Source organism: Trachypithecus francoisi, unplaced genomic scaffold (assembly GCF_009764315.1).
Source record: "Trachypithecus francoisi isolate TF-2019V2 unplaced genomic scaffold, Tfra_2.0 Contig00156, whole genome shotgun sequence".
NCBI classification, from domain to species: Eukaryota; Metazoa; Chordata; class Mammalia; order Primates; family Cercopithecidae; genus Trachypithecus; species Trachypithecus francoisi.
The window spans coordinates 100,843-128,492 of record NW_022680493.1 but is presented as its reverse complement, the minus strand read 5'-3'; the positions used below and the strand labels follow the sequence as shown (position 1 = coordinate 128,492).

At 40.0% G+C, this 27,650-nt stretch overlaps 1 protein-coding gene across 1 annotated transcript in view; it reads left to right on the top strand.

Moving 5' to 3' along the window:
• SMU1 (SMU1 DNA replication regulator and spliceosomal factor) overlaps window positions 1–24,664 on the top strand; it is a 33,260-nt gene extending 8,596 nt beyond the window's left edge. The window contains exons 5-12 of the mRNA XM_033187611.1: window positions 7,553–7,681; window positions 9,094–9,213; window positions 11,950–12,066; window positions 12,700–12,827; window positions 13,403–13,529; window positions 16,346–16,513; window positions 21,109–21,261; window positions 21,977–24,664. Coding sequence (XP_033043502.1) covers window positions 7,553–7,681; window positions 9,094–9,213; window positions 11,950–12,066; window positions 12,700–12,827; window positions 13,403–13,529; window positions 16,346–16,513; window positions 21,109–21,261; window positions 21,977–22,075 — 1,041 coding nt within the window. The 3' untranslated portion in view covers window positions 22,076–24,664. The remainder of the gene's footprint in view (window positions 1–7,552; window positions 7,682–9,093; window positions 9,214–11,949; window positions 12,067–12,699; window positions 12,828–13,402; window positions 13,530–16,345; window positions 16,514–21,108; window positions 21,262–21,976) is intronic.
• The last annotated feature ends 2,986 nt before the right edge of the window (window positions 24,665–27,650 follow it).

Below are 27,650 nucleotides of genomic sequence, written 5' to 3'. Positions count from 1 at the left end.
CTTCTACCAATAACTGTGCTGGTCCACTCTCCTTTCCTGGGAGAGGCAATATAGATTAGTGGTTAAGAACAAGCTCTGGAGTCAGTTAGAATTAGGGTTACCATAGAATTTATCATCCTGTCTGGGATAGTGTTGAGAGTACTATTGATCACTATGCCAGAACACCAAGTGGAAACAGTAACTGTCCTGGAAAAATTGGATCAATTGCCCACCCTAGTTAGAATCCAGGCTTTCTCATTTACCAGCTATATTGTCTTGGCAAATTACTTTACTTTTCTGATCCCATTTACTCATCATAGTATTGATGAGTAAGGATTAAGAGAAATAATGTTCATAAACACTTTATACAGTTCCTGGCACCTTGTAAATAGTAAATGGTAGCTGCTGGTGATGATTTTTTAAAAATTACCAATAGTGTTGCCAGCATTGTCATTATTATCAAGCTACCTAGAGTAATAGATATTTTATAAATAACAAAGGGCACAAGTAATTAATAGGGATGTTAATAACCTTTTTGCACTAAATCTGCATTTAGAAAAGGATCAAAAAGCTATTTGTTGCAGGCCTGCAGTGATTCTGAGATTTAAAAGTAAGCTGCTTTTTAATTTTTTAATCGAACTAATAGCTGTGCATCGTTTAAGTAGTACTTCAGGGCTTACAGGGAATAACAGTCCCATGTGCTTCCCTTCTCCACTTCTGGTTCTTAACTTTCCTATTACCTCCATAGCTGAATACCATGTTTATACTGTTATTACCTGATTTTTTTTTTTTTTTTTTTTAGTCATTAGCAACTAACTTTCTTCACTGAAAAATGATTTGTCTCATACCCACTCTCCTCAATACACACTTAATTCTTCTTCCAGATTTTCAGTAGGGTTGTATCACAACTTCTGGTTCGATCTGTATTCAGTGTTTACATAGTTATTTTTATATAGATATTGTTCACAGCTAAAAAATAATTACGTGTAATTTCTTACATAAATTTTTATGATTTGCAATAATTATTGCTTTATTTTTTCTTTTGCCTAGTTTTCTATGCACTTCTGCTAGTCCAGCCTGAGTATTTCTGGTAGAACCCTCAAAAGTCCTTTTTTTTCCCCTTGCTGATATCTTTCCTGAGGCCCTTCTCTTTTTGTTCTCATCAGGACTAGTTCTCTTGTATTGCTGCACAGTTACTGTACCAGGACTTCTCTCATCTTCATACTGGGAATTTTGGGCCTCTTTTTTTTTTGTAGGTCTTACTTATAGATTCGTCATTTTTCTTTCTTTCATAGTTAGACCTCTTTTTTTTTTTTTTGAGACAGGGTCTTACTCTGTCACCAGACTGGAGTGCAATGGCACGATCTCGGCTCACTGCAACCTCCGCCTCCCAGGTTCAAGCAATTCTCCTGCCTCAGCCTCCCAAGTAGGTGGGACCACAGGCACCCACCACCACGCCTAGCTAAGTTTTGTATTTTTAGTAGAGACAGGGTTTCACCATGTTGGCCAGGATGGTCTCGATCTCTTGATCTCGTGATCTGCCCGCCTTGGCCTCCCAAAGTGCTGGGATTACAGGTGTGAGCCACTGCGCCCAGCGTTTTTTTTTTTTTTTTTTGTTTTTTTTGTCTTTAATTAAATGAAGAACAGGGCCTTGCTGTGTTGCCCAGGCTATCCTGCCTCTGCCTTCCTAAGTACTGGGATTATAGGTGTAAGTCACTGAGTCCAGCCTCGACCCTCATTTTGTGGGAGTACTGAGTCCAGTAACTTCCTAAGAAAGAAAGTGTAGGAATAAATTTTTGAGATTTTACTTGTGTCTGTAATACTGTGTATCTTTCTCTCTAAATGTTTAAAGTTTTATTTTCCTCCCTGCCCCATATTGTTCCTATTTTTTCTTTTTCTCTGAGTTCCCTTCCCTGTTTGTTTTGCTGACCATATGTGGAAGTTTTCCTCAAATACTTAAGAGATCTCTGCTATGGTTTATATTTAAGAGTGAAACACTAAATAACGGAATTGTATGTCCAGTTGGGTGGTTGGAAGGAGGAGTTTGAGAACTGGTAGAATTCAGCCTGGGATGATAGGATGGGGATCCTCATTTGTCATTCTCTGCAGAAATATTCTCTTGGACTGGTCAGCTTTTCCAGAGAGTAGTTCCTGCTTGGAGAGTAGTTGCTGCCTGGAGAGTAGTTCCTGCCTAAACCGTATCTTTTTTTTTTTTTTTTTTTGAGACGGAGTCTTGCTCTTTCGCCCGGGCTGGAGTGCAGTGGCCGGATCTCAGCTCACTGCAAGCTCCGCCTCCCAGGTTTATGCCATTCTCCTGCCTCAGCCTCCGGAGTAGCTGGGACTACAGGCACCCGCCACCTCGCCCGGCTAGTTTTTTTTTTTTTTTTGTATTTTTAGTAGAGACGGGGTTTCACCGTGTTAGCCAGGATGGTCTCGATCTCCTGACCTCGTGATCCGCGGCCTCCCAAAGTGCTGGGATTACAGGCTTGAGCCACCGCACCCGGCCCTAAACCGTATCTTGAGAGCCAGAGCTGAGAGGATGCAGGTAGGAGTGGAGGATAGAGAAATCTCACTGTTCAGCATACCAGTGTACACTGAACCCCCCAGTTTTCATTGTGGCTTCTCACCTCCACCCTGTTCTCAACTCTGCTGAGATTTCCAGAGCCCAGGACCTCAACCTTTCTAGAATGTACATTAGCTGATTTCTCTTGAGGCTAAGGTGAGGTAGTTGCACAGGGTTGGGAGAAGTCGTGGTAGCTAAATGCTCCTTATACAGACTTTAATATTGCCTCTGTTTTCAGCCCTGCGGCATATGTGATTCCTCCAGTTCCTAAGCCTTTTTGGAGTTTTGCAAGGTAGTTTGACTTGCTTCTTGTGGCTTCCCCTTCCTCACCTTGTACAATTAGGTTTCAGTTTTCTCTGTTCTTCTTGCTTCCCACAAGTCCATTCACTTTTCACCTCCTAAAATTTAACTAACATATTTTCTTGCTGTTCTCCCATTCTCTTTGTCTTTTGGGGCATGTATCTTTTTTATTCCTTAATTACCATCACTTTAGTAGATTTTCTAGAGAGAGTGGAAATAAACTCATGTGTTCTACATTTAATTGGTTATATGTGAAGAGCAAGTGAGGTTTTCGTTCTAGGTTTCGTTTCCTTTTAGTTTCTGGTTTGAGTGACTTGGTAGAAAATATAAGAAGGGCAGATTTGTTGGGGGCTGGGGGTAGAAACTAGAGATAGGAGAAATGATCCATTTTTAGATGTGCTAAAGTTCCTGTGGGACATACAAGTGGAAACTTGTAGTATAGGCACTTGGATCTGTGAATCTGGACCTTAACCTAGAGATTTTGGCTAAAATTATAGATTTGGAAATGATAGTAGTAGTTGAAGCTGTAAATGTAATTACTTGGGGAAAGCACGTAGAATAAGAAAAGTAAAAATTTGGCCAGGTGTGGTGGTTCACGCCTGTAATCCCAGCACTTTGGGAAGCTGAGGTGGGCGGATCAACTGAGGTCAGGAGTTCGAGACCAGTCTGGCCAACATGGTGAAACCCTGTCTCTACTGAAAATACAAAAATATTAGCTAGGTGTGGTGGCTTGCACCTATAATCCCAACTATTCCGGAGGCTGATGCAGGAGAATTGCTTGAACTTGGGAGGTGGAGGTTGCATGAGCTGAGATCGCACCATTGCACTCCAGCCTGGGTGACATGAACGAAACTCTGTCTCAAAAAAAAAAAAAAAAAGAAGAAGTAAAAATTTGAGAAGGAAACTGCAGGGAACACTTAACAGAGCAAACAGAGAAAAGAACAGCCAGAGAGAGAAAAAGGAACCTCGAGAGAATGGGTTTAGAGCAGCCAAGAGAGAGTTTGAAGAGTGTTCATTAAGATCAACAGCAACAGAAAACATGATGAGGGTCAGAAAGGAGTCTGGTTTGGCTGTTAGGATATCTGAGATGCACTGCCAGTGGAAAGATGGGGACAGAGCAATATTGCAGTGAGTTAAGGAGTGAATTTAACTGAGAAGTGAAGGTAGCGAATGTAGATGGTTCTTGAACCTTGGTGGTTAAGGGAAGGAGATGAGGGTGGTGGGGAGGGAAGAGGACAACAGAAGCTCAAAAAGAACATAGGGCAAGACAAGGTTTTTTTTTTTTTTCTTTTGAATATGGAAGTGATTAGAAACTGTTACAGGCCAGAAGAGAGTACAGATTGATTGGAGAGGGGTTCAAGGAGACACAAGTTCTCTCTGGTGATTGCAGGAAAACATAAACATAAGTAAGATAGGAATTTTGGAAAGAAATTAATATATTTAGAAACATTAAATATTTCAACTATAATAATGTTAGAATTTTAAAGTTTGGAAAGTTGCTAGATACAAAATATACAATTTGATTGCACTCCTGTTTATCAGCAGCAACCAGTTAGAAAATTCAGTGGAAAAGTGTTCTGTTTATAGCAGAAATATAATGTAAAACCTAGCATTATCTGGGAAATAGATGATTTCTATTTTTAAAAAGGCAAAAAAAAAAAAAAACCTTCAAAACTTACAATAGAATACTTGAGTAAATGGTGAAACATTGATTTTCTGGGATAAGACTGACATTCAATGCCAGTTGTCAGATTTAAAACAATTATAATAAAGATTGCAGTAGGATTAGAACTACTTTACAAAGGAATTTAGCATTCATCTGGAATAATAAACTTGAAAATACATTTATCAGGCCATGCACGGTGGTTTATGCCTGTAATCTCAGTGGTTTGGGAGGCCGAGGCAGGTGGATCACCTGAGGTCAGGAGTTCGAGACCAGCCTGGCCAACATGGCGAAACCTCGTCTCTACTAAAAATAGAAAAATTAGCCGGCCATCATGGCGCACACCTGTAATCCCAGCTATTTAGGAGGCTGAGGCATGAGAATCACTTGAACCCGGGAGGTGGAGTTTGCAGTGAGCAAAGATTGCGCCACTGCACTTCAGCCTAGGTGACAGAGTGAGACTCTGTCTCAATTAAAAAAAGAAAAGAAAAAATATATTTAGCAAAGAAACTTTGGAAAGGAAGAATGTTGAGAGCATACTAGGCTTAGAAATACTGCATTTAATAAAGACCTATAGTTTGCATCATTTTGGTAGTGGGCACAAGAATATCTGTTGCAACCAGTGCAGCAACAGTGCAAAAACCCAATCCTGTTATTTATATTAATTCCATGGATGACAATGGGGAATACCACAAAACCTAGGAATAAAGGAAAAATATATTTAGTATATGATGTTGGGACACTGACTTTAGAATTGCGGAGGAGAGGTAAGATCAGAGCCTGCTCCCATATTTTATGTAGCATAATTTCAGATAGAAAGTTAGATATTTTAAGAAAATAGAAAAACACTTGGAGATTATATAATCTATCAAACCTGATATTCTTCCCAAGCTTAGAGATTAAACACCAAGGAAAAGATCAACAGATTTCATCACTTGAAAATGGAGCTTAAGATGAAAAGAAACCTATAAAGCTGTAATCCAAAAATAGACATAGTCACAGCTACTTGGAAGGCTGAGGTAGAAGGACTGCTTGAGCCCAGGAGTTCGAGGCTGCAGTGAGTCGTGATCATGCCACTGCACTTCCAGCCTGACAGAGTGAGAACCCTTCTCTTTAAAAAGAAAAGTTGGTAAAATAATTCTTTGTAGCAAACATAAACAACAAATACCTTTATCACATTAAAGTTCACAAATGGGTGAGAATGGTAAGACTATGATAGATAAGTGAGCAACTAACATGAACAAACAGTTAACAGAAGAGGAAATATATCTAATAAATACAGAGGAAAGTTCAACTCAATCAGAGAACTGCCTAAAGTAGGGTATTCTATTTCTACTTATTAAAGTAGCTAAAATTTTTAAATCAGCGGTCCCCAACTTTTTTGGCACCAGAGACTGGTTTCGTGAAAGACCGGTTTTCCACAGATGGTGGTGGGGTATCGGGGGTGGGTTTCAGGATGAAACTCTTCCACCTAAGATCGTCAGGCATTAGATTCTCATAATGAGTGTGCACCCTAGATCCCTCGCATGCGCAGTTCAAAATAGGGTTCATGCTCCTATGAGAATCTAATGCTGCGCAGATCTGGCAGGAGGTGGAGCTCAGACAATAATGCTCTCACTCGCTGGCTACTCACCTGCTGTACAGCTGGGTTCCTAACAGGCCATGGACCGGTACTGGTCTGCAGTTCAGGGGTTGGGGACCCCTGCTTTAAATGATATCCAAAAATTATTGACTTTTCTTGGTATAACAAAAGGAAAGGGGAATAAACATTGATTGTGTGCTTATTATGTGAACATACGCTTATTATACAGGATTCACATATATTATTTTGTTTTATCCTCTATGAATTAGGCTTTTTTTTTTTTCTTGGAGAAACCGTCTCGTTCTGTCACCCAGGCTGGGAGTGCAGTGGCGTGATCTTGGCTCACTGCAGCCTCCGCCTCCCGGGTTCAAGCAATTTTCCTGCTTCAGTCTCCCGAGTAGCTGGGATTACAGGCATGTGCCACCACACCCAGCTAATTTTTGTATTTTTAATAGAGATGGGGTTTCACCGTGTTGGCCAGGCTGGCCTGGAACTCCTGACCTCAGGTGATCTGCCCGCCTTGGCCTCGTAAAGTGTTGGGATTACAGGCATGAGCCACCACCCCTGGCCCCCGAATTAGGCTTTTTTTTCCTGACTTTTTCAATTGGCAAAACTGGGAGTCAAAATTACATAGCTGGTGAATGATTTAACCTGGGACCATCCAAAGTTCATTATTTATTTCACCCCTCATAATGCAGTTGTGAACACTATTGCAAATGCAACTTTTTTTGGAAAGCAGCCCTTTTGGAAAGGAGTTTGGCACTATATATCAAATATATCAAGAGCCTTAACCATTCATGTTCTTTTTGGATTTAGTAATTTCTTTTCCAGGAATATAAAATAAGAAGGGAATATCCCCAAAATAGAAAAAGCCTTATGTCCAAAGATGTTCATTGCAGCATTATTTAGGTGATTGAAAAATTGGAAGCAGTGTAAATGTCCACTAATATATTGATTATGTTAACTGTGAGACATCTACTTGATGGGATGTATTTTACAGCCATTAAAATGATAGCTGTGACTGGTATGATCTGTTGATAGGTGAAAACAGGAGAAAATAAAATTTTACATATAGTATAATTACAACTAGGTTAATGAAACATATGTCGGGGGGAATATTGGAAGGTAGTATATAAAATATTAGTAGTGGGTGTGTTTGAGTGTTAGTACTATGGGAGATTTCTGTTTTCCAGGTTTTGTTTATAACAAAAGAGCCACACCTATAAGAAAATAGGTGGATGATAGACTTGGCTCTCAGAGTCCCCTTCCACCGTTAGATCAGCATGTGTTCCTGGACACACAGAGGAGCACAGATTATGTTGTGTTTGGATGGCCAAAAATAGTTGGGGTCTAGATGGCTCACAGCTTACTCTGAACCTCATCCTTTCGGGCTTGGTTTCTGAGCAGTCATGACCAGATCTTAAAAGCACCTGAACAGATTGCTATACTTTTTTTTTCCTCATAGGCACTGAAGTGGCAGCAGCATCAAGGATTGCTTCCTCCTGGTATGACCATAGATTTGTTTCGAGGCAAAGCAGCTGTCAAAGATGTGGAAGAAGAAAAATTTCCTACACAACTGAGTAGGCATATTAAGGTAGGATCCTAAGACATTCAGCCAGTCAGTAATCATTTGTTGAGGACTTGTCATGGGCTCAGCCAGGCCCTGTGCCAGGGGCTTGGATACTTGAGGAGGAGAACTCATTCTCCAGCTCTGACAATATTCAAGGTTGCTGCAGGTGTCCACTGGGATACTGCTGTGGCCTGGGAGTGGTACACCTTAGATATGGATCTAATGGATGGACATCTAGCTTGACATCTAGCCCATCATCTGCCTTTGCACTGCTTCCCAAGAAGCCTGCATTTGGAAGAATGGTTAGTTCTTTTTTGGTTAAGTCTGGGACTGTGAACTTTCTATGTACTTCTCCTGTTCAGGATTTTTGTTTTGCCTGCTATGTGTCAGGCAGAGTGCCAGTCAGGGATTACAAAGTGGGCTTATGTGATGTTTGAGGAAAGTGATTTTATCATCTTATGGTTGTTTTTGTTTTTTTTTTTTTTTTAACTGAGAGTTTTCTAGGAAAAAGTTTTCTAGGTAATTCCCAGAATTACAAGCATATTTGCTACTTTAGCATCTCTATATTACAGTTTCTCTGGATTTGTGCTCTAAATTCCTGGATTTTAAAATACTTCATATTCCTCAAATATTTGACTTTAGGTTAACATTTTGGATTTGCCTTTTCTGGGTTATATATTCTAACTTGTAGATAAACATATTTTTGAGCAGCACCTTTATTTACTCTGCCTGAAACCTTGAGACAAATATAAGTCCGTCATTATTATGCTACTGGGGTAAGACTTTCCTTTTTTGGCATTTAAGGTGAAATCCACATGAAAGCTTTTCTCTGTTCTTTCCACCTAATTTTCTGTAGTTTTCATCTGTTGTTGGGAGCATCCTCACTAGCAAATGCTCAGGATGCATTTATCAGATAGTATATTAACTTTAATTAGTTATTCTAAGTTTGGTCAGCTATACATTATCACTTGATTAAATGAAGGTTGTGAAACACTGATAGAAAGTGTATTTACAAAATATTTACTTTGAAAAAATGAGTTTTTCCCCCTGAGATACACAACAGGAACATGTTAGGCCATATTGAGTATGAAAGTCATGCTAACAGTGGCTGATTCTTGCAAAACATTGTGGTCTGAACTAACAGTATTACTTGTTCTAAGTCCCATGTTAAAATAGCTTTTGTCCTTTTCTTAGGAAATATCAATCTCACGTTCAAAAAACTAGCTTCAACTTAGTGCCTAGACATAAAACTAGTCAGAGAAAAATACATCCACCCAGCTCCCTGCGTCCAGGTACAGAAATACCCCTTCGATACTCTATAATATGGGCCAGCTATGACTTTATGCTAGGGCAGGGTTTCTCAAAAGGTTAAAATAGGAATTATTTTAAGTCCACTGGATAAAAATGCATCTGTTTCATTGTTTCATTTGAAATAGTTTGGTCAGAAGTCACATGTGGAGTGTGCTCGATTTTCTCCAGATGGTCAGTATTTGGTCACTGGGTCTGTTGATGGATTCATTGAAGTATGGAACTTTACTACTGGAAAAATCAGAAAGGTAAAGTATTTTAAATGTGTTAACCTTCCTAGTGAAAAAATTACTGATTTTGAATTACTTACCTGTGCCCTCACTCTAAATCAGATTAGTTGAAAAAGGATCTGAATGTAATGAACATGTATTACTTTTGTAATTAAAAAACTCATTTAAAGCTAGGGACAGTGGTGCATACCTGTAGTCCTAGCTACTCAGGAGGCTGAGGCGGGAGGATCACTTAGTTGAACCCAGGAGTTCAACCCATCCTGGGCAGCATAGTGAGACCATGTCTCTACAAAAAAAAAAAAATTTTTTTTTTTAATTAACCATGCATGCTTGTGTGCACCTATAGTTTTAGCTGCTTGGGAGGCTGAGGTGGGAGGATCCCTCAAGCCCAGGAGTTTGAGGTTGCAGTGAGCCATGATTGTGCCACTGCATTCTAGCCTGGGCAGCGACGCTGTCTCAAAAAAAAAAAACAGAATTTTTAATTAAATTCTAATTTTATTAACCAAGGGAGGACCTTTATTATCTATAATTGTTTTATTATCTATTATTTTTACAAGTAAAACATTTTTTTTCAGGCTGGGCACGATGGCTCAGGCCTGTAATCCCACCACTTGAGGAGGCTGAGGCGGTCAGGAGTCAACTGAGGTCAGGAGTTTGAGACGATCCTGGCCAACATGGTGAAACCCTGTCTCTATTAAAAATACAAAAAAAAAAAATTAGTTGGGCGTGGTGGTGGGTGCCTGTAATCCTAGCTACTCGGGAGGCTGAGGCAGGAGAATTGCTTGAACGCGAGAGGCGGAGGTTGCAGTGAGCCGAGATCATGCCACTGCACTCCAGCCTGGGCAACAAGAGCGAAACTCTGGCTCAGAAAAAAACAAAAACCAGAAAAACAGAGTTATGTTCTTGTTGCCCAGGCTGGAGTGCAGGGGCACGATCTCGGCTCACTGTAACTTCCGCTACCCGGGTTCAAGCGATTCTCCTGCCTCAGCCTCTGGAGTAGCTAGGATTACAGGCATGTGCAAAAAAAAAATTTTTTTTTCCCAAGGGGTTATATGTACAACTGATACAACTTTCAAAAAACAGAAAGTTACTCAAGTAGCGTTTTGCTCCTAACACTTGTACCTCAGCTAGTCAGTTACCTTCCTTGGGCCAGCCAGGATTACCAGTTTGTTATGTAACTTTCCTGGAATATCCTGTGTGTGTGTTATTTATTATGTATCCTTTTCAAAATTTTTTAAATACAGATGATAGCATACTATATACCCTGTTACACTTCCTGCTTTTTATAGCATATGTTAGAGATTATTGGTGTATTATATTACATTGCATGGATTGAACCATGATGTATTTAACCACTCATTTTATTTAAGATCATTTCCAGTCTAACCTAATTGTAGTACTAATTCTATTTCTCTTATGAATGAAGTTAAACATCTTTTTATATGTGAAAAGCTGCCAATATTTCTTTTTTATTTTACTGAAGCCACTAATATTTCTTACACTATGAAGTCTTAATATCTTTTGCCCATTTTTCTATTGGATTGTTCTTTATTGATTTGTAGGGGCTCTTTATATTTTAAGGAAATTAAATTTTGTAATATACATTACAAATATTTTTAAAATTTGACTTTTATGTCTTGATTTTGCTTGTTTTGTTTTACAGACTTAAATTTTTTTTATATCATCAAATTTATTCATCTTTTCTCCTACAGTTTCTTCTAGTACTTTAATCTTTTATTTTATGTTTAATTTTTGACCCTTCTAGAATTTGTTTAGGAGGATAAAGTTGGTGTAGATCCAACTTAGTTTTTTCCTCAAATAGCTGTTTACTAACTTTTATTCACTGATTTAAAATGTAATTTTTGACTGGGCGCAGTGTTTCATACTTGTAATCCCAGCACTTTGGGAGGCTGAAGTTGGTAGGTCACTTGAGGTCAGGAGTTTGAGGCCAGCCTGGCTAACATGGTGAAACCCTGTCTCTACTAAAAATATAAAAATTAGCTGGGTGTTTTGGTGTGGACCTGTAATCCTACTTGGGAGCCTGATGCAGGAGAATTGCTCAAACCTGGGAGGCAGAGGTTTCAGTGAGCCGAGATTGCATCACTGCACTGCAGCCTGGACAATGGAGCAAGACTCTGTCTCAAAAATAAATAAATAAAATGTAATTTTTATCGTAGAGTGCCAGATTCCACTCTGTGGGTAGTGGATTTATGAGTGATTTTTACTTTCTACTTTATATATTTCTGTATAGTTTGCTTTTATTTTTTAAACCAGGAAGCAGTCTCACTTTATAATTAGAAAAAAATAAGAAAGATAATCCATTTGAAAAATAATGGATAATAAAAGAAGCATCACAAATAAATAGATTAGTAAACTGTTTCAGGAAAGGTAGCTGATGATTTGGAAAAAATATTAGTTTACTTTCCCACATCATACAGAAATAGGTAAATTCAAATTTATTAAAGATGTAAAATATGAAACTAGATAAATTTTGCCTAGAAAAAAATCAGTAAGCAAAAGATCTAGAGTAGTATGTTGGTATTTTTAATAATACTAATCTGAATTGTATAAAATTATTTATCCCCAGCAATATCACTAGGAACTAGTTACTAGGAGCATGTTTGCATGGCACTTCTGTTTACTTTGGGGATTTAGAGTAGGTACAATCCATTGCCCTGGTTTTTGTGAGTTTGTAGAGAACTGGGGCCTTGGCTTTTGTGTTATTTTGATAACTGCTAACCATTGTTTCTTTAGGATCTTAAGTACCAGGCCCAGGATAACTTTATGATGATGGATGATGCTGTCCTGTGCATGTGTTTCAGCAGAGATACAGAAATGTTAGCAACTGGGGCCCAAGATGGAAAAATCAAGGTATGAATTAGTGCCACAGCCTCTCATGTGTAGACATTTTGAATGTTCTGCTATGGGGTAGTGTCCTGTATATGATATTCAGCACAATAATAGCTACTGATTATTGAGCATCAGCTTTACGCTAATCACTTTACTTTTTCTTGTGTAATCTTAGTAATAACTCTGCCTGGGTGATCCAGTAACATGTTTAAGGTCGCATACTTGGTAAGTGATAGATCCGGGACTTTAGTTCATATCTGCTTAAGCCCTTTCTATTGTACCATCCTGGCTTGCTGTAAAAAAATCAAAATCACTGACCTTTTTTTTAAGGGGATGATCTAATAGCCAGTTTGTTGTGGTTTGTATTTAATGCTAGAAATACATCCTGGGCTACAAAAATTGCAGAAATGGTCTCTGCTAAGTGAACTTACAGTCTATATTTTTGTTTTAATAATTTACATGGAAAGAGTTTTAAGTTTCAAAGGATTCAGTTACCATTGTACTACGTGAACCAGACACATCATACTCAGCTATTAGCATGCATTTTTAATGCTGTTTCAGTACATTAGTGAGCATTGCATCTTACTTGGCTCTGTGGGCTATAGTAGGACACTTTACAAGTTTTTTTTTAATTCTTTTTTTTTTCAAATAAAGGTATGGAAGATTCAGAGTGGACAGTGTTTAAGGAGATTTGAGAGGGCACACAGTAAGGGTGTCACCTGTCTAAGCTTCTCTAAGGATAGCAGTCAGATCCTTAGTGCTTCTTTTGACCAGACAATTAGGTAAGTAAAAATCCCAAAACTGTTCTCACTTGAGTTTGATATAATGAGGCCCTGGAGGGAGGTACTAGTGATTCCTTATGCTTTTACCATGATGGTGTGATACGGAGAGGGAAGGTATGTGAGACCTTAGGTCCCCAAAGTACAACTCACACAGTGTTGTTGTTTTGTCCATTTGTGTCTTTACCCAGAGGAGAGATTTGAAAGGGGGTAGCAGTGATTCATGTTTCTCAGAATATGGTCCTATGGACCTATCTGCATCATAATCACTTTAGAGGGTCTGTTATCCTGGGACTCAGCTGAGACCCACTGATCTCAGTCTTCCGTTAACCTGTTTTTTAGAGGTCTATTCCTGAACAGAAGCTTGTGGTGGTATTGGCATGTTTTCTTCCAGCCTCTTTCTTTGCAAAGCTTTTGTTTGATTGTTTGATATAATGAAAATTATACCGTGTACACAATCACATAGCCCTCTTAATATTATAACATGAGCTTCTGTAATTTATCTAAAATGCATTCAATCATTGGTCACAACCATAAGATATTAAATATTGTTCTTTTCATTTACTTTCATTTGGTAGAATTCATGGTTTAAAATCTGGGAAAACACTGAAGGAATTTCGTGGCCATTCCTCCTTTGTTAACGAAGCAACATTTACACAAGATGGACATTACATTATTAGTGCATCCTCTGATGGCACTGTAAAGGTTAAGTATTTGCTTTCGGTTTGTTTTGGGATGTCTACCCCATCTTTGTCCTTTGAGGAGTTTTCAGTGGTGATAATGGGAATGATTATGCTGTAGTAAACCTCTTTACTGGCTATTTTAGCCATAATTGAGGTGAGTCTGAGACAACAACAATATTCTGTGGGTAATTCCCATTGGCCTTGGGACCCCAATCTCAAACTTTTTCAATCCAAACGAACTTTCTCATGTGTAGGAAAAGAGGAAGGGTGAAGAGTCCTAAACTTAAGCCATCCCCCATTCACAGATACACACGGTGGTTAAATCTGTTTTGCCATAGGTATGGTCTACCTGCTAACAGTCAAATTCACGAAAGGCTCAGTGGCCTAATAAATAGATCTCTTTTTTTGTTGCACAGCCTTGCTGCATTCCTGGTCCCCAAATTTAGGGCCTTCCTGGTAGCATTTATAGAGGAATAGGAGAAGTGTTGAGTAAAACTAAGCCTTCTCCTAGATAGTTATTTAATAAGTAATTTGCTGAAAGTAATGGATCTTCAGTACCTTTAAAAATTTAGTTATTTTTAGAGAGGGTCTCATTTCCTAGAAAAGATATGAGAAACCCAAATAGCAAATTATTAGAGATCTTTGAGACACTCTATGTTTTGGATCTAATCTTTTTGAATTGCCTTATATGAGTGAGTACTTTGTGGCAGAAGATCTAGACATTTTAACAAAACATTTTAACACATATATCTAGACATTTTAGATACATATTTAAGTATCTAAAATTCAGACAGTCAGGTGTGGTGGCATATACCTGTAGTCCTAGCTACTTGGGAGGCTCAGGTGAAAGGATCACTTGAACCCAGGAGTTTGAGGCTGCATTGAGCAATTTTCACACCACTGTACTTCAGCTTGGGCAACAGAGCAAGAACCTGTCTTAATCAATAAATGTGTATATATATGTATGTATGTATGTATGTACATATATATATGTCAGACCATTGTCTGAAAATGGTGTTCATGATTGGAAATTGAACCGGGAGACCTGAAGGCAGGAGATGTATGCTCCCTTGGGATGAATGGAGAAATCACGCAAAGCTGTTAGTACTTCAGTCATGGGATTTGCTCTCATGCTATGCATATGGGCCTCACAACTTGTAAATGCCACTGGTAGATGGCTTGTCTAAGTTTCTTTATTTTGTGGTCTTTCCCTCTTAGTTTTGCAGTGAGTGGGGCAGAGTATGTCACTGACCTTTTGAATGGAAAACACTGGAAGCCTTAGCATTCTTAATTCCTGAATGTTCATTTTTTCTTCTAAGCATCTGGGCTTCAGAGGAGATTAAGGCAGGCGATAACGGTATTGACACCAGGGCAACTGTTTTCTCCTGTTTGTGGGTATTTATTCAACATCTGCTTTGTGCCAAGCTCCGTGGAAGGCACAGAGGAAACACAGCAGAGTCCATGCCTTAGAGACTTTGTGCCTGGTGAATTGAGTGGTATCTGGACAATGCTATTGGTCCATCCCTTCCCTAAGCACGTCTCAGATTTCTGTACTACCTGATTTAACCCTTTCAGTTCATAAGAGCCCAGAAGGACAAGGTGAAAAGATAGACTGGGAAAAGTAATACAAGTGGCCAAGAGTAGCTTCCACTTCAAAGTTCCTCGTGTGTGTGCTAACATTGTGACTTCTATTCAGTCATTCTCAGTATAAACTGTACATTGGAATCATTTGTAGCTTTAAAAAAAAAATGCCTGTGCCTCACCCTAGACCTACCACATCAAAATCTCAGGATAGAGTCTCAAGCTAAAAAGCCTCTATTTGAGCCAGGCTCAGTGGCACCTGCCTGTGGTCCCGTACTCAGGAGGCTGAAGTGACAGAATCGCTTGAACCCAGGAGTTTAACGCCAGCGGGGACAATAGGGCAAAATAGCGAGAGCTCATCTCATTAAAAAAAAAAAAAGAAAAGCCCCTGTTTTTGTTTTGTTTGTATTTTATTTTAATTATTTTAAATGGAGATAAGATCCCACTATATTGCCTAGGCTGGTCTTGAACTCCTGGCCTCAAGTGATCCACACGCCTTGGCTTCCCAAAGTGCTGAAATTACAGGTGTGAGCCACCATGCCTCACCCCCTGTTTGGTTTTGATATCCAGACAAGGGTAGCTTTCTGGTTGTTTATGACAGTAGCAGTGTTGACAAACAACTAATTTTAAAGAGAGAGAGCTCTATTGGCTAAGGAAAAATGTATTAGAAAAGATCATAGATTTTTTAAAGTTTTTAAATTTTAGTTTGTGACTTTTGTTTTTGCCAATTCATCAACAAATACATGATGAATGCTTACTCTATACAGTTGGTCCTCTGTATCTGGAACATGGATTCAGCCAATCACCAATTGAAAATATTTGGGGGAAAAAAAGAAAATTCCACAAAGTTCTAAAAAGCAAAACTTAAATCTGCCCCATGCCAAGTACTACATTGAATCCATACAAAGGAAGTGGTGTGTGGGCATTGTATTAGGTATTATAAGTAATCTAGAGATGATTTAAAGCATACAGGAGGATGTGCATAGGTTATATGCAAATACGGCATCATTTTATATATGGGACTTGAGTATCCTTGGATTTTGGTATCTAAAGGGGATCCGGGAACCAATTCGCCCACAGATACCGAGGGACAACTGTATATGGCAGTGCTGGATATTTGATTGGACCTAAAATCAAGTAAGAAACTTCTTTCCCCTGAGTCATTTCTACTCTTTTTTAGTACCTGTTTTAAACCCTAAAACTTTAGAAATTTTTATATCTAAAAAAAGGTTTATAACTTAAATTTTTGTGTGGTAGATCTGGAATATGAAGACCACAGAATGTTCAAATACCTTTAAATCCCTGGGCAGCACCGCGGGGACAGATATTACCGTCAACAGTGTGATTCTACTTCCTAAAAACCCTGAGCACTTTGTGGTGTGCAACAGATCAAACACGGTGGTCATCATGAACATGCAGGGGCAGGTGAGTGTTCAGAAGTACCCTTGCACAGGACCTGTGGGCCATTCCCAAATCAGCATATCCTGGTCCAGGCCCACCCTCCCAGTAACCAAATTTGGGTTCCTTTCTCTGTAAAAAGATAGACTGGGAAAAGTAATACAAGTGGCCAAGAGTAGCTTTTTTGGATTTATTTATAGCTCTGTAAACCATCTCTTTGGTATTTCAAAAGTGATCTCCTTTCCCCTGGGTGTTTGTATATTAGGCATTTTCATCCTTTGGATAAATGAAGCTCCTATCTGTCTTTAAGCCTCCTTCAGAACCTCACTGAAGATTTTAAGATAACAATGTTTGTCTGAGTTAGGGGGATACAGTGTAGTATGGATTACCAACTCAGGACATCTCCTAGCTACCACACTCTAAAATGGAACACTAATAGGAGAAAGGCAGCAGTGTCCTCAGTGTATTTTTAGTCAGAAAACCTGCAAGGTTCTCAAGGAATCTCACTTTTGTGGACTGTGAGGTAGCACTGGGGGTGTCAGAAGCATCAAGTTTGAGGACTCAAGTCCTAGGTATGTACGGTAGTGCTACTGGATTATTGGCCTGGACACTTGGGGATCTTGCTGACCATAGAGAAGACCCAGGGGCTGGTGTATAGTACTGTCTTTCCATTCTTTGAGTTCTATAACTGATGGAGTAGTAGTTCAGAATCCATAGCTGAGATGGCTGGTCTGCAGTATCTTTTGGGCCACTGCATAATAGCTACAGCTGCCCAGTACATCTGCTGAACACACTTCATAGTTCTGTGCTTGACTTTTAAAAATACTTTATTTTGAAAAAATAATTTTAGATTCACATAGAAGCTGCCAAAGTAGTACAGAAGAGTTCCATGTTTCCCTCTCAAATTCTTCCAAGGATAACATCTTATATAATAATAATACAATGATCATATATAGGAAATTGACATTGGTACAGTTATTAACTCTATTACAGATCTTATTTAGATTTAACCAGTTTTGGTTAAATCTAAATAAGATTTACATGCATTTTTTTCATTTTTTCATTTTTTTTTTTTTTTAAGCAGGGATATAATCGTTCTGTAACGTTTCATTACATGTATAGAGTCATGTAACCACCATTACAATCAGGATACAGAACTGGTTTTTTGTTTGTTTGTTTTTGAGATGAAGTTTTGCTCTTGTTGCCCAGACTGGAGTGCAATGGCGTGATCTCGGCTTGCTGCAACCTCCGCCTCCTGGGTTCAAGCGATTCTCGTGCCTCAGCCTCCCAAGTAGCTGGGCTTTCTAGTAGAGACGGGTTCACTCCAAGTTGGTGAGGCTGGTCTCGAACTCCTGATCTCAGGTGATCCGCCTGCCTCCACGTCCGAAAGTGCTGGGATTACAGGTGTGAGCCACCGTGCCCAGCCAGGATACAGAACTGTTTTATCATTTCCAAAGAAACTCTCACGCTACATCTTTATATTCACATTTTCCCCATAACCCTAGCCCCTGGCAACTACTGATCAGTTTTCCATTGTCATAATTTGTTGTTTTTTAAAAAATAGACTTTTAAGAGCAGTTTTAGGTTAACAGCAAAATTGAGCAGAAAGTATGGAGGGTTCCCATATTTCCTGTGTCCCTCCCATGGGAACAGCCTTCCCCACTATCAGTATCTCGTGCCAGAGTGGTATGTTTGTTACAGCTGATGAACCTGCATTTGGTACATCAGTAACACACAAAGGCTATAGTTTACATTAGGATTCATTCTTGGTGGTGTATGTTCTGTAGTTTTGGACAAATATATAATGGCAGGTGTCTACCATTAGAGAATTGTACAGAGTAGTTTCATTTCCAAGAAATTCTCTGTGCCCTTTCTATCCTTCCTCCCTCCCCACTAACTTCTGGCAACCACTGATCTTTTTCTGTCTCCATAGTTTTGCCTTTTCTAGGAAGTCATGTAGTCGGAAACATAAAATATGTAACTTTTTCATTTTGACTTTTAATAATATGCATTTTTCTCCTTGTTTTTTCATGGTTTGATAGCTTATTTTTTATTTGCTTTTTTTGAGACGGAGTCTCACCCTCTCCCCCAGGCTGGAGTGCAGTGGCGCAATCTCAGCTCACTGCATCCTCTGGCCCCCAGGTTCAAGCGATTCTCCTGCCTCAGCCTCCCAAGTAGCTGGGATTACAGGCACCTGCCACTGCGCCCTGCTAATTTTTGTATTTTTAGTAGAGACGGGGTTTCACCATCTTGGCCAGGCTTGTCTTGAACTCCTGACCTCATGATCCACCCACTTCGGCTTCCCAAAGTGCTGGGATTACAGGTGTGAGTCACCATGCCCAGCTTTTTTTTTTTTTTTAAATGCTGAATAACATTTATCCAGTCATCTGATGAAGGACATCTTGCTTCCAAGTTTTTGCAGTTATGAGTAAAGCTGCTATAAACATCCATGTGCAGATTTTTGTGTTAATATGTTTTATCTTTCTTTGGGTAAATGCTAAGTAGTGTGATTACTGGATTGTATGGCAAAGTATGTTTAGTTGTAAGAAACTATTAAACTGTTCCAGAATGGATGTATCATTTTGTATTCTCACCCTTGGTGAATGAGAGTTCCTGTTACTGCACATCCTCACCAGCACTGGGTGTGGTCAGTGTTCTGGATGTTGGCCATTCTAATAGGTGTGTAGTGGTATCTCATTTTAGTTTGCATTTCCCTAATGAAATGTGGAAATCTTTTCGTGTGCTTATTTGTCATCTGTGTACTTCTGGTGAGGTGTCTGTTTCAGGTATTTGACTCATTTTTCAATTGGGTTGTTTTCTTGCTGTTGAGTTTTAAGAATTCTTTATATATTTTGGATAATAGTTCTTTATCAAATCTAGTTTTTACAGATATTTTCTCCCCATCCATGGCTTGTCTTTTTTTTTTTTTTTTTTTTTTGGAGGCAGAGTCTTGCTCCATTGCCCAGGCTGGAGTGCAGTGGCATGATCATAGCTCACTGCATCCTTGAGCTCCTGGGCTCAAGAAATCTTCCCGCCTCAGCCTTCTAAGTGGCTGGGACTACAGGCATGTGCCACAATGCCCGACATTTTGTGTGTGTGTGTGTGTGGAAATGGGGTCTTGCCATGTTGCTGAGGCTGGTCTCAAACTCCTGGCCTCAAGTGATCCTCCTGCCTTAGCCTCCCAAAGTGCTGGGATTACAGGCATGAGCCACTGCATCTGGCTTCATTTTCTTGACAGTGGCTTTTACAGAGCAAAAGTGTTTAATTTTAATGAAGTCTAGCTTATCAGTTGTTTCATGGATCATGTCTTTGGAATTGTCTCTAAAAAGTCATCAAACTCAAGATCATCTAGATTTTCTTTTTTGTTCTCTAAGAGTTTTATATACAATTTTGAGTTTTACATTTAGGTCTGTGATCCATTTTGAGTTAATTTTTGTGAAGACTGTAAGGTCTTTATTTTACTGTGTCTAGATTCATTTTCTTGCATATAAGTGTCCAGTTATGGCATGTCTTGTTGAAAACACTATCTTTTCTTTATTACATTGCTTTTGCTTCTTTGTCAAAAATCAGTTGAGTGTATTTCTGGGCTTTGTATTCTGTTCTATTCATCTGTTTGTTCTTTTACCAATACCACACTGTCTGGATTACTATAGCTGTGTAGTAAATCTTGAAGTTGGGTATTGTGAGCTCTCCAACTTTGTCCTTCTTTTTCAATATTGAGTTCACTATTCTGGGTCTTTTGCCTCTTTGTGTAAACTTTAGAATTGGGTTGTCAATATCCACAAAATACTTTGCTGGGATTTTGATTGGGATTGTGTGAAATCTATGGATTAAGTTGGGAAGAACTGACGTCTTTACCATATTGAGTCTTCCTATTCATGAACATAGAATATCTCTCTGTTTAGTTCTTTGATATCATTCATCAGAATTTTGTAATTTTCCTCATTTAAATATTGTATGTATTTTGTTAGATTTATACCTAAGTATTTTCACTTTGGGGCTGCTAATGCAAATGGTATCATGTTTTAAATTTCAAGTTAATTCCAAGCCCTAACCTTTGGCAATCACTGATCTGTTTTCCATTATTATAATTTTATCATTTTGAAAATGGTATAGAAATGGAAGCATATAGTATGTAGACTTTTCGGATTGGTTTCTCTCAGCTTGGTTTATGATGATTTTAATGTTGTATCAATAGAACAAGCAAAGTCTTAGAGACAGAGTATCATCCTGCATGGGGAAAGCTTCTCGTTCTGTTAGAGGAAACTGGGGAGCAGACATCCAGAAAGCTTTGAGAACTACTGGTATATTGATTTACAAAATTATTTTATGTATGGCAATGAAATTTGCTTAAGGGTAATATGTCTCTTTAGGGCATGATTGGTGATGTGGGATGTATGAATTCTAAATTTTTGTCTGCCATTTAGTTTAGATTACTTATCTACTGAATATTTCCCAGGCACTGGGAGTTAGCACATGCTGAACAGGATTGGAGATCTAATTACAAATGATAGTAAACCAGAGTGCAAAATAACAACGTAAAAATGTCACTTGAAAAGGCTGCACATGGTTGAGCTGCTACTAATCCTGATGTTTTTGTCTTGGGGTGTGGTGTGATCTAGATTGTCAGAAGCTTCAGTTCTGGTAAAAGAGAAGGTGGGGACTTTGTTTGCTGTGCCCTCTCTCCCCGTGGTGAATGGATCTACTGTGTAGGGGAGGACTTTGTGCTCTACTGTTTCAGTACAGTCACTGGCAAACTGGAGAGAACTTTGACAGTGAGTATTACTTACTAAGTTCATCTAAAGAAATATGGTAAGACTTGTGTCTTTCTGAACTCTGAAGTATGTGCCTTTTCCAGACTGCTATCAATGTGACCCTCAGTATAAAAAACATTGTTTTAAAACATTTAGCTCCATGTTAAATTCAAGAAGTAAAATTAATGTCAGCTGCTATGATGATCCCCAAATCTCAGTGGCTTAACACTAAACAAGTTTGTTTGTTTTTTATTTTATTTTATTTTATTTTGAGAAGGAGTCTCACTCTGTCACCTGGGCTGGAGTGCAGTGGTGTGATCTCAGCTCACTACAACCTCTGCCTCCTGGAGTCAAGTGATTCTCCTGCCTCAGCCTCCTGAGTAACTGGGACTACAGGCACATGCCACCACTCCTGGCTAGTTTTTTGTATCTTTAGTGGAGACGGGGTTTCACCATGTTGGCCAGGCTGGTCTTGAACTCCTGATCTCAAGTGATCCACCTGCCTCCGCCTCCCAAAGTACTGGGATTACAGACATAAGCCACTGCACCCAGCCTAAAGTTTATTTCTTATTATGTCACAATGTGATGTGAGTTGGAAAACCTTCCTCCATCTTTCTCCTATGCCATTTGGAATATCAGGCCTTGATCTCTTTCCCTTCCACCCAGCTCTGGAAGCGTCATCAGAGTGATTTATTGCAGATCTGTACACCCTAACCCTGTGCTTTACGTGTTCCAGGTGCACGAGAAGGATGTGATTGGTATTGCACATCACCCTCATCAGAACCTGATTGCTACCTACAGTGAAGATGGACTCCTAAAGCTCTGGAAACCATAATTCAACTTTTCTTTTTAAATCAGCTTGAAAGCACATACTTAAATGAAGGCATATTCATGTAATGTGCTTTTTTTTTTCTTTCTTTTTTTTTTTTTGGCCAACTTTTTTAAGCAAATAGATTGTCTGAATTAGTCACAAGAATAATTTTGTGAAAATTCATGTTTAAGTAGCAAGTACCCCTTCCTTTTTTAAATATATTTTTAAGGTATTAGTTTATCTTCTTCTGACTGGTGCAGTCATTTAATGTTTTCATTAATCTTATACCTGGAGAGTGAAATACTGATATTTCTAGAAAAACATTCTACTCCTTTGATTATTTGAAATGCTGATTAAAATGTCCCTCCTATAGTAAAACTTGTAAATAAGGAACTATATCATATTCAGTAGCTGTGTTCTGTTCCATCTTTTTTTTTTTTTTTTTTTTTTTCTTGAGATGGAGTTTTGCTTGTTGCCCAGGCTGGAGTGCAGCGGCACGATCTTGGTTCACTGCAACCTCCGCCTCCCAGGTTCAAGCGATTCTCCTGCCTCAGCCTCCTGAGTAGCTGGGACTACAGGTGTGCGACACCATGCCTGGCTAATTTTTTTGTATTTTTAGTAGAGATGGGGTTTCACCATGTTGGCCAGACTGGTCTCAAACTCCTGACCTCAAGTGATCCACCTGCCTTGGCCTCCCAAAGTGCTGGGATCACAGACGTGAGCCACCATGCCCGGCCCGTCTTTTTTTAAAAAATATGTTAATAAACTTTATACCTTTCTGGAGACTTTGTTCTAAAATGTAAATAAATGCTCATCTAGTTAACATATTTACTTAGAATTTGGGAGGAGGAGTGACATTATTATCCCCGAATCTCAAGTATAGCAGAAGTGAATTCCTGGGATAGTAGGATAGACTAGCATGTAAAAAGGCCAGGTGATGCATAGGTTCTCATTTCACTGCCCTCAACTTTCCTCTCCTTCTGAGCTGTGCCTTCTCACATGTTCAGTCAACTCCAGGGAATATTGTCTCCATCTTCTGAATAGAACTAGTTGCAGGATCTGTTACAAGAATTCAGAGTTTTGTCATCTCCCCTTTGTACATTGTAGGGGATGGTTTGGCATTGGAAATGTGCTATTTCAAAGAAAAATTAGCAAAAGGACTTGAGATTTAGAGAAGTCTCCTTTGTAATGTGCATCATTACCAGTTAGCTAAAGAAAAACATGTATAAGTCAACAAAACCCTTGAAAATATTTTGCATATGGATGTCTGTTTCATGTTTCAACTGAAGATGTATAGAGCACCTCTGATGATGAGGAAGATACTGTGCTAGGCATTACTTTCAAGAATGTGAGTTCTTGTTTCCACAGGCCTTTTGTGCCCCCTTTTAAATGTTAGCATTTATTAGGTACATACTAGTGGGGAAGGTTTTTTAAAAAAAGTTTTGCAGTCTTATAATTTACTTTTTTAAAAAATTAATTTTTTGAGATGGAGTCTTGCTTGTTGCCCAGGTTGGAGTGCAATGGTGCCCTCTCAGCTCACTGCAACCTCCACTTCCCAGGTTCAATTGATTCTCCTGCCTTAGCCTCCCAAGTAGCTGGGAATACAGGCGCATATCACCATGTCTGGCTAATTTTTATATTTTTAGTGGTTGGGGGGGGGGGGTTTCACCATGTTGGTCAGGCGGGTCTTGAACTCCTGACCTCAGGTGATCCACCTGCCTCGGCCTCCCAAAGTGTTGGGATTACAGGCATGAACCACGGCGCCCAGCCTTGTAATTTACCTTTGGTTGTGACCTGAAATGCAGTATGATCCTATGTGGGGCACTTAGTAACGTTCAGTGTTTGCTGAATTAATTCTGAGCAGCACTAAGAAATCCCTCTTTCCCAGTCATATTCTGTAACACATTTCCCATTTGCCACAAAACCTGCAGCTTTTTGGCCCAGGTAATGTCATTTGCTGCCATTTTGATGATTTAAAAATGGTCATGGGAGTTGAACATAGTCATGAATTCAGGATTCCTGAGAATGTAGACAGCCATCCCAGTGGAAAGACACGTTCACTTAAGTAAGAGAAGTTTAAGTTAGAGGAAACAGTTTATGCTAAAAAAATTTTTTAAAGTCTTTGAGAATTTTTGATTTAGTTTTGACCTCATGAAGCTGGTAGTTATGATATGCATAGTTTGTACCACCGTTTATGAAGATGGAGAATCTAGTCAGCACGTGTTGGTTTATGCTAGGAATTTTTATGGAACAACACTTCTGTTGCTGGCACCAAGTGCTGAATATGGTTAAAAAAAAGACTCGCCTAAACATAGGGAAGAAGAGCATATTAAAAGAAGTAACTAAAACCGATAAAAGCTCAAGTCACCTTTCTGATGATGAGAAGCGGGGCCCTTAACGCGAAAGGGTTGGGAAAGGCTTCCTAGAGGAACTGGGAGGCGATCTAAGCACAGGGAACCTTCCCGGGGACTGCAGTGTGGCATAGCGGCAAGGTATGTGCTGGGCAAATGATAGGTGTCTTGGGAGACCAGACAAACAGAGCTGGATTAGGAGCCATTAAGTGTATATTTTTCTTCTTTTTAAATAAAATAATGCACTGGGTGAACATGTAAACGCTGAGTTGAAAATCTGCCTTTCCCAGGTAACCCTTGTTAATCTTTCTACAACCTCATTTCGTACAAACCTGAAAAAGTGTTTTTGTCTTTAAATGCGCACACGGTCCTTAACACTGCTGGGCGCCTAGCCTTTCTAAAGAAAGCCCCATGCGGCCGTCCCTCCAGCACTGAAGGCTGGGATAGCCCAGCTCCCTTCTAGCGCCCGCACAGCCACACCGCTGCAGGGACAGGCGGCGCACGCGCGGGGTCGGCGGCCGGATCTGGGGCGCCGCTGCTCCGGGTGGGCGCGAGGCAGGAGTCCCATCTTGGGTCCAGGGCCGGTGGAGCCCCTTACCCGGGGCAGGGAGACCGCACAACCGCCAGAGCCAAGTGTCAGGGCCTGCAGACTTCGGGTGAAGCCACTGTTAAAAAATTGGCGGTCACATCGTGGTAAGGGCGGGTGGCAGCAGCTAAGCGAACGGAGTCGGCTGCCGGGAATCAGTACGCACTTCCTTCTGAATTGGCCGTGTGCAGTGGATTGCTAGGGAAGTGCTCTGCTGCAGCCACCAGATTTAACGGATGCTGCTCTCCAGCTCTTAACATAGAAGCTAAACTGGCGTTAAAATTCCATGAACAAAAGGACATTTGTCCTATCCCCCATGCGACTGTTGAATTAATGACTGGAAAACATTGCGCGGAGGTATTTTGGGGTGATATGGTTTATTTTTTAAACAGCAAATGGTATAAATCTCAGGTACAATTCAGTATCTTCTTCACCAGTTTTTTTTCAGCTTGTATTATTACTACCACTAACAGCGTCTGTTGAGCCCTTCATTGCTATGTAAGTAGCCATGTTTAATTCTCAGAACAATGTAATGAGGGTGCGCAAATACACATGAAGAAACAGGTTTCCAGACGTGAGGGACGTAACAGTTCAACTTGCATGAAGCTCGCATTGAAAACCAGATGTGACTCCAAAGCTAGGTTTCTTTTCTCTGTTGCCTCACTCTTAATATTGCTTAAGTTTCTCCTCAATCTTTAGGTTTGGGCAGGGGCAGAGAATACATGGGTTGTTCCTCCACATTCTGCAAAAACATTTACCTAAGCAGAGCACAGGTAGTGAGATGAGTGGAGAATCGAATTACAGGATTCTGGATGTCAGTCTTTGCTGTCATTTGTTTGGCTTGTGCTAGAACAGTGGTTCTTAAAGTGTCACCTGATAAATTGTTTGAAAGACACATTCTAAGGTCCTATCCCAGACCTACAGAATCAGAAACTGGTGGTGGGGACCCAGCAAGCATGCTCAGATTTGAGAGCAGGTAGACTATAGGGTAGTTTCCGCGTATACAAAAGGTGTTTTAATTCTTGCTGTCAGTCTCAGAAGGTTCATGCTGAGATGACCAATTTAAATGATAAAGGTGCAAGACTGACTCTTTTTTTTTTTTTTTTTTTTTTTTTTTTTGAGGCGGAGTCTCGCTCTGTCGCCCGGACTGGAGTGCAGTGGCCGGATCTCAGCTCACTGCAAGCTCCGCCTCCCGGGTTTACGCCATTCTCCTGTCTCAGCCTCCCGAGTAGCTGGGACTACAGGCGCCCGCCACCTCGCCCGGCTAGTTTATGTATTTTTAGTAGAGACGGGGTTTCACCATGTTAGCCAGGATGGTCTCGATCTCCTGACCTCGTGATCCGCCCGTCTCGGCCTCCCAAAGTGCTGGGATTACAGGCTTGAGCCACCGCGCCCGGCCAAGACTGACTCTTAAAATCACATTTTTTCTAATTGCCATAGCTTGCTAGTGTTCTCATTCACTGTGCTCTTAAAGCTTCATTTTCCACTATTTTAAGAGAAGAAATTGCTATGAAGTGTATGTCCAAGTTAGGAAGTTCCATGGACTGAGCTTGTTTAAAACTTGCAATAGGCCAGGTGCGGTGGCTCAAGCCTGTAATCCCAGCACTTTGGGAGGTCGAGGTGGGCGGATCATGAGGTCAGGAGTTCGAGACCAGCCTGGCCAACATGGTGACACCCCCCCCCCCCATCTCTACTAAAAGATACAAAATTCGCTGGGCATGGTGGCTCACGCCTGTAGTCCCAGCTACCTAGGAGGCTGAGGCAGAAGAATAGCTGGAACCTGGGAGGCAGAGGTTGCAGTGAGCAGAGATTATGCCACTGCACTCCAGCCTGGGTGACAGAGTGAGACTTGGCTTCAAAAAAAAAAAAAAAAGATCAACAAAAAACTTGCAATAGCAGGGGCTGCCCATTACTTAACCTTCCACGGCTATTTTAACAGAGGTATTCTGTTCCAGTGGTTAATATTAAATCAATGTGTCAGTATTGGTGGCTTTCAACCTTGGCTGCACATAATCATTTTGATGCTTAGGCTACACCCAGCCAAGTTATACAGAACCCCTGGAGGGTGGGACCTGATCAGTGTTTTAATGTTTCCCGGGTAACTCCAATGGTAGCCAAGGTTAAGAGCCAGTACCATATGTACAAAAAAGTTGAGAAGCTAATTTCATGGACAGAAAATTTGCCACTGTTCCAAGAGCACTCTCAAGGGACATAATTGGCCTCTACTCCTATTCTCTACAAGTATGAACGGGCAGGAGAAGCATCACAGAGAAAGCAGAGTTAGTGCTGGAACTTGTATTTTTGTGATGTCCTTGGTTAATGTTTTAAGGGGCTTTGTTTTTTCATAGGCTCTCCCTCATTACGTCCTGAGAATTAAATATGGCTGCTTACATGGTAATAAAGGGCTCAACAGAGGCTGTTAGTGGTAATAATACAAGCTGAAAAACTACACAAACCTATCAGTTTCTGCCTCTTCAGGATATAACTATTAGGTTAGTGCAAAAGTAATTGCGGTTTTTGCCATTAAAAGTAATGGCACATTACTTTTGCACCAACCGACCTAATACGACTTTTAGTGTTCTTAGGATTTTTTATTGTAAAACATATATAACAAAATTCCCAAACAATTTTGCAATTCAGTGGCATTTACAATGTTATGCAA